At 58.4% G+C, this 9,809-nt stretch overlaps 1 protein-coding gene across 1 annotated transcript; it reads left to right on the top strand.

Moving 5' to 3' along the window:
- Positions 1-4,625: 4,625 nt before the first annotated feature.
- On the top strand, positions 4,626-9,097 carry LOC119967780 (astrocytic phosphoprotein PEA-15-like). Its single transcript, XM_038800775.1, has 3 exons — positions 4,626-4,815; positions 7,544-7,699; positions 8,549-9,097. The coding sequence occupies exons 1-3, from the start codon at positions 4,629-4,631 to the stop codon at positions 8,611-8,613; spliced, it is 408 nt and encodes a 135-aa protein (XP_038656703.1). The 5' UTR covers positions 4,626-4,628; the 3' UTR covers positions 8,614-9,097.
- Positions 9,098-9,809: the final 712 nt, after the last annotated feature.

The raw sequence follows: 9,809 nt of genomic DNA, 5'->3' as shown, positions 1-9,809 counted from the left end.
CAGTGTCTTTCCAGATGCTCAGAAATCCTATCCCTCAGTACCCTTTCCATTACTTTGCCTACCACCGAAGTAAGACTAACTGGCCTGTAATTCCCAGGGTTATCCCTATTCCCTTTTTTGAACAGTGGGCACGACATTCGCCACTCTCCAATCCCCTGGTACCACCCTGTTGACAGTGAGGACGAAAAGATCATTGCCAACAGTTCTGCAATTTCATCTCTTGCTTCCCATAGAATCCTTGGATATATCCCGTCAGGCCCGGGGGACTTGTCCATCCTCACATTTTCAAAATGCCCAGCACATCTTCCTTCCCAGCAAGTATCTCCTTGAGCTTACCAGTCTGTTTCACACTGTCCTCTCCAACAATATGGCTCCTCTGCAACAATATGGACACACTGCACAAACACCACCCCATCCAAACTATTTGATCGAAAGAGTTTCCACTCAATATTTGGGAAGTTGAAGTTACCCATGACTACTACGCTGTGACTTCTGCACCTTTCCAAAATCGGTTTCCCAATCTGTTCCTCCACATCTCTGCTGCTATTGGGGGGCCTATAGAAAACTCTCAACAAGGTTGAGGCCTCACGGTAGCATGGTGGTTAGCATAAATGCTTCACAGCTCCAGGGTCCCAGGTTCGATTCCCGGCTGGGTCACTGTCTGTGTGGAGTCTGCACGTCCTCCCCGTGTGTGCGTGGGTTTCCTCCGGGTGCTCCGGTTTCCTCCCACAGTCCAAAGATGTGCAGGTTAGGTGGATTGGCCATGCTAAAGTGCCCGTAGTGTAAGGTTAATGGGGGGATTGTTGGGTTACGGGTATACGGGTTACATGGGTTTAAGTAGGGTGATCATTGCTCGGCACAACATCGAGGGCCGAAGGGCCTGTTCTGTGCTGTACTGTTCTATGTTCTATGTTCTAAGGTGACTGCTCCGTTCCTATTTCTGACTTCAGCCTATACTACCTCAGTAGGCAGATCCCCCTCGAACTGCCTTTCTGAAGCTGTTATACTATCTCTAATTAACACTGCAACCCCCCCACCTCTTTTACCATCCTCCCTAATCTTATTGAAACATCTATAACCAGGGACCTCCAACAACCATTTCTGCCCCTCTTCTATCCAAGTTTCCGCGATGGCCACCACATCGTAGTCCCAAGTACCAATCCATGCCTTAAGTTCACCCACCTTATTCCTGATGCTTCTTGCGTTGAAGTATACACACTTCAACCCATCTCCGTGCCTGCAAGTACTCTCCTTTGTCAGTGTTACCTTCCCCACTGCCTCACTACGTGCTTTGACGTCCTGAATATCGGCTACCTTAGTTGCTGGACTACAAATCCGGTTCCCATTCCCCTGCCAAATTAGTTTAAACCCTCCCGAAGACTACTAGAAAACCTCCCTCCCAGGATATTGGTGCCCCTCTGGTTCAGATGCAACCCGTACGGTAGCATTATGGATAGCACAATGGCTTCACAGCTCCAGGGTCCCAGGTTCGATTCCGGCTTGGGTCACTGTCTGTGCGGAGTTTGCACATCCTCCCCGTGTGTGCGTGGGTTTCCTCCGGGTGCTCCAGTTTCCTCCCACAGTCCAAAGATGTGCAGGTTAGGTGGATTGGCCATGATAAATTGCCGTTTGTGTACAAAATTGCCCTTAGTGTTGGGTGGGGTTACTGGGTTATTGGGATAGGGGGAGGTGTTGACCTTGGGTAGTGTGCTCTTTCCAAGAGGCGGTGCAGACTCGATGGGCCGAATGGCCTCCTTCTGCACTGTAAATTCTATGAATTCAAAATCCTGCTTGTACAGGTCCCACCTTCTCCAGAATGCGCTCCAATTATCCAAATACCTGAAGCCCTCCCTCCTACACCATTCCTGCAGCCACGTGTTCAACTGCACTCTCTCCCTATTCCTAGCCTCGCTATCACGTGGCACCGGCAACAAACCAGAGATGACAACTCTGTCTGTCCTGGCCTTTAACTTCCAGCCTAACTCCCTAAACTCGTTTATTACCTCCACACCCCTTTTCCAACCTACGTGGTTGGTACCAATGTGCACCACGACTTATGGCTGCTCACCCTCCCCCTTCAGGATGTGCTGGGTTCTCCGCCCCGCCACATTTCTGCCCCGACCCGCCGGTGGGATTCTCCGTTATGCTGACCGGTCGATGGGGTTTCCCTTTGTTGGGCTGCCCCACGCCGTCGGGAAACTCCCAGACGCCGGTAAAACGGAGAATCCCGCCGGCAGAGAATCCCGCCCCATAATCTTCGGATAAGGTGCAGCAAATTTAAAATGGTGCTGAGGAAAAACTACTTCTCCCAAAGGATTGTGAATGTGTGGAATTCGCTACCCCCAGAGTGCGGAGGATGCTGGGACAGTGAGTAAATTTGAGGAGGAGTTGGACAGATTTTTAATTAGTAATGGGTTGAAGGGTTATGGAGGACAGGTAGGGCGGTGGAGTTGAAGTCAGGATGAGATCAGCCATGATCGAATGGCAGAGCAGGCCCGATGGGTGAAATTCTGCTGCTATATATTATGAATTACATGGTGTGGGCCTTGGATTGTCAGGAACAGCAGGTCTGGTCACGGGATGGAAGATGGTCGACACTCACCCTGCGATGAGCTCTGGTGCTCCGCACCGTTTGTCAACGGACTGGTGATGTGGGATGTCCCGGGCTGCGCTTTGAGGGCTCCCGTCGCTGTCCCTCTTTCCTCGCTGCTATCCGCTTGAGGGGGAGGTTGTGTTTGGGGTCGGGGCAGGGTACACCAGAGGGGCCCACCTCATCACCAGGGAACCCTGCAAGACACAAGACATTATCCACGATTGGATCGTGGATTTGGTGCTGTGAGGGTGGGTTTGAGTGTGGGGGTGGTGGACGGTGGGGGTGGGTATGGGGGTGGTGGAAGGTGGGGGTGGGGGTGGGGGAAGGTGGGGGTGGTGGAAAGGGTGGTGACAGACGTGCCATGGGGAACCGAAACTCAACGAGGTCTCGCTTGCTCACCCAATGCCAACCTCTGCCCAGTGACTGCCCTCTCTCCCGGCCCACCAACCAGGTCCGGTGCCCGCTACCCCGCTGCGTCTAGGGGCTGAAGATCCAGTGCTCCTCCCCCCTCTCTCCCCCCCCCCCCTGCCTTTTCTCTCTCCGGTTGTGGGTGGTCTTCTGCTGGGGGGCAGAGAGGGCACAGAAAATGCACAATGACAGTCGGACTCATGTAGCACCAGGGGTGGGTAGCTGGTGGCCTTCATAGACAGGGCACCCGGCCATTGCGGTTGCTATTGGTATGGGCATGTGCTGCAGTCTGGGGGTTGGGTTGCCCTCCGGATGGGAGGGGGGGGGGGGGGACGGGGTACGGGTGTGTGGGATGGTGGTTAATCACCCTGGCCGCTCTGAGGGAGTAGTGCAGTATTTCCGTGCACTGCTGTACAGTCCTGGCAGTGCGGCCCATGGTGTTCACAACCTCTCCACCCGCACCCAGGCCCGGTGTACGGTGCTGGGTGGCAGCCACCTTCCCATCCCGGGGTATAAGGTAGTCCGCCTCTCCTCCACGGTGTCCGGCAGGATCACCTGCTCTGCTTCTGCAATCCAGGGTTGCACTCTCCTTGCTGCCACCTTATTGGCTGTGACGGTGTGTGTGGGTGTGGGGAGCGGAGTGCTGATACGGGGCTGCAGCTTCACAGCCTCTGGAGTGTCAGTCCCGACCCATTGGAGTTGCTCGTGTTCCACCCGGCCTCCAGTGCTCGCCCAATTATCAGTTGGTGAACTGTTCCAGGAGCGGTGCCAATTTTGCGGTCATAGAACACCATCGGTTCTGCCCCGGCGTCAACACTGGCGGCTGGGTTCTCCGATCACCGACGCCGAAATCATGTTCGGCGATCGCCGGACAATCCACTTTGCCGCTGGAATCGGGGGAGGTGCTGTTTGTCCGATGCTCTGCTCCCTCAAAACCGGCATACTCGAGGAGTACGGCGCAGGCGGTTGGGACGGACTCAGGACGTCCTTCCCCCGATGCTTCGCCACTGATGGGCCGCGTCCTGACGCCGTGGGACACGTGCTCAAAACTTTCCGGGTACTCATGCTGATTGAGTCCAGCGGCGCCACAGTCGGTGGGTGTTGGGGGGGACCATTCTGCTGGCAGGGGGGGCTGAGGCCGAGGGGGGGGGACTGGTGGTGGGTGGTCCAGGGGGTGGTGAGGGGGGGTTACAGGGGTGCAGTTTTTGGCACACTGGGTCCGCACGTGGCCGGCGCCATGTTGCACGGCACAGGCCGCCACCGTGCGCATTCGCGACCACAGACCCGGCCATTCTGCGTCTGTATCTGCATGGGGCTTGACGTGGAGCTGCTGCTAGCCCCTCACTGGGCAGAGCATCGGTGCAGGGGCGCCGCCGATCTTTGGATGGTAACACCAGACGGATCCCACGGACATAGCCGCAAACTCGGAGAATCCAGCCCGAAGTCTCTGAAACAGAGAATATCGCCCCCGGTCTTTTCGGTTCCTCTATCTCTCTTTCTCTCCCTCTGTCACTCCTCCTCTGTCTCTCTCTCTCTCCCCCTTTTTCTCTGGCTGTCTGTCTTTCTCAGTGTCTCTCTGCCTCTCTTGATAACCGTCTCATCTTTTTTTCCCCCTGACCGTCAGATCATGGCAGACACAGAGCTGGTGCAATTTGCTGCCTTGCTTGACGATCTGTCCTCTAACATCACGCCAGAGGACCTTAGCCAGCTCAAGTTGGCCTGTAAGGAGGACATTCCCAGCGAGAGGAGCCAGGAGCTGACCGGATGCAAGGATTGGTTTAACTTCCTGGAAAAGCACGACAAACTCTCCAAAGGTAGCATACTGAATGTTGGCCTATTAGGCATCAACACCACCCCTCTACCTGCCTGATATTGGACACCAAGAGCTTCAGCCTTGATGGCCAATTCCCAGGCAGGCTGGGAGAAGCCATCTGAGGCCTGGGATTCAGGATGACAATTCCTCCCTCCGCATGTCAGATGCTCTCACCACAAGCCAAGGTTGGGGGAAGGACGGGAGCGACTGGGATAACATGGAAATGAGGGAGATTGGTGGAGGGGAGGAAGTTTTGAGGCCAGGGAGATTGGAGAGGTGGGGGAATTGGAGGGGAAGCAAAGTGGAGGGGAAGGGGCATGGAGGGGAAGGAGTTTGGAGTGGAGGGGGATTGGGGGGACGGGGTTTGGAGGGGAGATGATTCAGGAGAGGGCAATTGGAGGGGAGGGGATTGGATGAGATTATGGATTGCAGGAATGGGGGGATTAGAGTAGATGATTGGTGGGAAACTGGTTGGAGGGGAGGGGGATTTGGAGGGGACAGGAATTGGAGGGGTGGGGGATTGGAGAGGTGGGGAGTTGGAGGGGTGGGGAGTTGGAGGGGTGGTGAGTTGGAGGGGTGGGGAGTTGGAGGGGAGGGGAGGTGGAGGGGTGGGGGATTGGAGGGGAGGGGGTTTGGAGGGGAGGGGATTTGGAGGGGAGGGGTTTTGGAGGGGAGGGGGGTTGGAGGGGTGGGGGGTTGGAGGGGAGGGGGTTTGGAGGGGAGGGGGGTTGGAGGGGAGGGGGGTTGGAGGGGTGGGGATTGGCGGAGAGGGGGATTGGAGGGGAGGTGGATTGGAGAGGTTGGGATTTGGAGGGAGGGGGGTTGGAGGGAAGGGTGATTGGAAGGGATTGGAGGGGAGTTGGAGGGAGGGGGGTTGGGGGGAGGGTGATTGGAGGAACGGCGATTGAAGGGAAGGGGTTTGGAGGGTGGGGTTTGGAGGGAGGGTGATTGGAGGGGAGGGTGATTGGAGGGGAGGGGGTTGGAGGGGAGGGGGATTGGAGGGAGAGGGGTTGGAGGGGAGGGGGTTTGGAGGGTAGGGGGTTTGGAGGGGTGGGGGATTGGAAGGAGGGGGGTTGGAGGGGAGGGTGATTGGAGGGGGGTTGGAGGGGAGGATGATTGGAGGGAGGGGGGTTGGAGCGGTGGGGGATTGGAGGGAGGGGGTTTGGAGGGAGGGGATGGAGGGGAGGCTATTTGGAGGGAGGGGGTTGGAGGGGAGGGGGTTTGGAGGGAGGGGGATTGGGGAGGGTGATTAGAGGGAGGGGGTTGGAGGGGAGGGGTTTGGACAGGAGGAGGATTGGAGGGAGGAAGATTGGAGGGAGGTGGTTGGGAGGGGCGGGGGATTGAAGGGAGATGGTTTGGAGAGGAGGGGTTTAGACGGGAGGGGGTTTGGAGGGAGGGGGATTGGAGAGGTGGGGGATTGGAGAGGTTGGGCTTTGGAGGGAGGGGGGTTGGAGGGAGGGGGGTTGGAGGGGAGGGGGATTGGAGGGAGGTGGTTTGAAGGGGAGGGGAATTGGAGAGAGGGGGTTGGAGGAGAGGGTGATTGGAGGGAGGGAGGTGGAGGCAGGAAGATTGGAGGGGAGGGTGATTGGAGGGAGGTGGTTTGGAGGGGAGGGGAATTGGAGGGAGGGGGGTTGGAGGGGAGGGGAATTGGAGGGAGGTGGTTTGGAGGGAGGGGGTTTGGAGGGGAGGGGAATTGGAGGGAGGGTGGTTGGAGGGGAGGGTGATTGGAGGGAGGGAGGTGGAGGGAGGAGGATTGGAGGGGAGGGTGATTGGAGGGAGGGGGTTGGAGGGGAGGGGGATTGGAGGGAGGAAGGTGGGGGAGGAGGATTGGAGGGGAGGGTGATTGGAGGGAGGGGGTGGAGGGAGGAGGATTGGAGGGGAGGGTGATTGGAGGGGAGGGTGATTGGAGGGAGGGGGGTTGGAGGGGAGTGTGATTGGAGGGAGGGGGTTGGAGGGGAGGGGGATTGGAGGGAGGTGGTTTGGAGGGGAGGGGAATTGGAGGGAGGAGGATTGGAGGGGAGGGTGATTGGAGGGAGGGAGGTGGAGGGAGGAGGATTGGAGGGAGGGGGTTGGAGGGGAGGGGGATTGGAGGGAGGAAGGTGGAGGGAGGAGGATTGGAGGGGAGGGTGATTGGAGGGAGGGGGGTGGAGGGAGGAGGATTGGAGGGGAGGGTGATTGGACGGGAGGGTGATTGGAGGGAGGGGGGTTGGAGGGGAGGGGGATTGGAGGGGAGGTGGTTTGGAGGGGATGGGAATTGGAGGGAGGGGGTTTGGAGGGGAGGGGAATTGGAGGGAGGAGGATTGGAGGGGAGGGTGATTGGAGGGAGAGGGGTTGGAGGGAGTAGGGTTGGAGGGGAGGGTGATTGGAGGGGAGGATGATTGGAGGGGAGGGTGATTGGAGGAAGTTTGTTGGGAGGGGAGGGGGTTTGGAGGGAGGGGGGTTGGAGGGGAGGGGGATTGGAGGGAGGGGGTTGGAGGGGAGGGGAATTGGGGTGAGAGGGGTTGGAGGGGAGGGTGATTGGAGGGAGGGAGGTGGAGGGGAGGGTGATTGGAGGGGAGGGTGATTGGAGGGGAGGATGATTGGAGGGAGTTGGTTGGGAGGGGAGGGGGTTTGGAGGGAGGAGGTAGTTGGGGACGAGGGGGGTTCAGTTGAATGGATCTTGCTGAGGTGGACTGGCTGGGTAGGGAAAGGGACGGCCACAGTATAACTCCGATCTATGTGGCCCTCAGATAATCTCTCGTATATCGAGCATATCTTCGAGATGTCCAGGCGCCCGGACCTGCTGACCATGGTCATTGACTACAGAACAAAAGTCCTGAAAATCTCCGAGGATGAAGAGATTGAGTCAAAGTTCACACGGATCCCCAGCGCCGTGAAATACAAAGGTAAGGAGTCACCTGGATCTTGGGGGGGGGGGGGAAATGAGGAGGGGGAGGGGGAGGATGGTGGGAGGAGGGGAGGGGAGAGGAGGAGGGGGGAAGGAGGGGGCAGGGAGGGAGGGGGAGGAGGGGGGAGGGAGAGGGCGAGGGAGGGAGGGGGTGGGAGGGGGGAAAGGGGGAAGTGGGGATGAAAGTGGGAGGTGGGGGGAAAGGGGGTTGGTGGGGAAAGGGGGGAGGTGGGGAAAGGGGGAGGTTGGGGGGAAAGGGGGTGGTGGGAGGAAGGAGGAGGGAGGGGAAGGGAGGGGGAGGGGAGGGAGGGGAAGGGGGGAGGGGGAAAGGGGAGGGAGGGGGAAGGGGAGGGGCAGGGGGAGGGGTAAGGGGGTAGGGGGGAGGGAGAGGAAGAAGATGGGGTGGATGGGGGAGGGAGGGGAGGGGTGGGGAGGGTGGAAGGGGGAGGGGAGGAGGTGGGGGGAAAGGGGGAGGTGGGGGGAAGGGGAGGTGGGGGAGGTGGGGTGGGGAAGGGGGAGGTGGGAGGGAAGGGGGAGGTGGAGGGGAAGGGAGTAGGTGGGGACGTGGGGGGAAGGTGGAGGTGGGGGGGAAGGAGGTGGGGGAGGGAGGGAGGGGGAAGTAGGAGGGGGATGGAGGGGGGGAAGGGGGATGGAGGGGGTGAGGCGGGAAGGGGGAGGAGGGAAGGAGAGGGGAGGGGAGGGGGGAGGGTGGAGGGGATGGAGGGGGAGAAGGGGGAGGGGAGGGAGGGGGAGGGGGATGGGAGGATTGGGGCTCCCAGAGTTGTGGTGGGGGGTGGTGGTGAGGGTCACCACAATATGTGGACTCACTTTCTGTCTCTTTCCCAAGATGTGATCCGCCAGCCTTCGGAAGACGAGATCATTAAACTGCAACTGCCTCCCAAGAAGGTCTGAATTTGGCCAGCGAGTTTGTCCTCGTGAGAGAGAGAGTGGGAGAGAAGGAGAGGAGGATAGAGAGACGGAGAGAGAGCAAGAGCGAAGGAGATAGCTGTTTAAAAATAACCCTGTTAAAACACATTAACCTACATTCCCACTCCATAGCTCTTGTGAAAGCTGCAGATCTCCGTGTGTGAGGATGAAATGTGATATATTCCCCCACTCCATTACTTTGTGTTGTCTCCACCATCCCTGCCCCTCTCGCCAGGTCCCCTCACCCAGTCCCAGCTCTCCGTTCCTTCCCTCGACCACCACCCCCCCCCCCCCCCGAAACTGCCCCCGAATCCCGAGAGAGCCTCTCCCAGCCCCCACCCTTTACCAAGGCACAATCTCTATGCAATGCAGGCAGATTTTCACTGTCTGAAGCCAAGGATCTCATTGTCCCTGCCCACTGCCTAGTTTGTGATGGGAGAGCCCTCGTTGGGCAAAGGGGGTCGGAGGGGGTGGTTGGGGGGTGGGAGTGAGAATGGGAGGGGGAGGTGGCTGGGGGGTGGGAGGGAGATGGGGGGGTGGAAGGGAGAAGGGGGAGGTGGTTGGGGGGTGGGAGGGAGATAGTTGAGGGGTGGGAGGGAGATGGGGAGGTGGGCACCGGAGCAGACAGAGATCTCTCCTCAGGCTCCCCAGCTAGCTCCCTGGCGCTGTGGGGAGGGATGGATGTGAGATGCTCGCATCACGACTCACCACTAACCCTTGTGTTACTTCTGTCCCCATCCCCCCCCCCCCCCCCCCCCCCCCCCTTCCCGGGCTCGGCAGCGTGAAGCCAAACTTGTCATTGTCCCTGTCGCTGTTTTATTAACTGAGGTGTGGCATTAAAAACCGCGTTGTGCATTTTGAAAAGGAACTGGACCCGGTGTCTTCTTTCCGCTCGAGGGTGTGAGTTTGTGAGAGTGAGTGTGTGAGTGTGATAATGTGAGAGTGAGTGTGTGAGAGTGAGTGTGCGAGAGTGAGTGTGTGTGTGATAATGTGAGAGTGAGTGTGTGTGAGTGTGATAATGTGAGAGTGTGTGATAATGAGTGTGTGAGTGTGTTTGTGTGTGTGAGTGCGATAATGAGTGTGTGTGAGTGTTTGTGAGTGTGATAAAGTGAGAGTGAGTGTTTGTGTGTGTGTGTTTGTGAGTGTGATAATGGAAGTGAGTGTGATAATGTTAGAATGTG

Source organism: Scyliorhinus canicula, chromosome 6 (assembly GCF_902713615.1).
Source record: "Scyliorhinus canicula chromosome 6, sScyCan1.1, whole genome shotgun sequence".
NCBI classification, from domain to species: Eukaryota; Metazoa; Chordata; class Chondrichthyes; order Carcharhiniformes; family Scyliorhinidae; genus Scyliorhinus; species Scyliorhinus canicula.
Note: the sequence above shows the minus strand (reverse complement) of the source record. Positions and strands in the feature narration are given on the sequence as shown.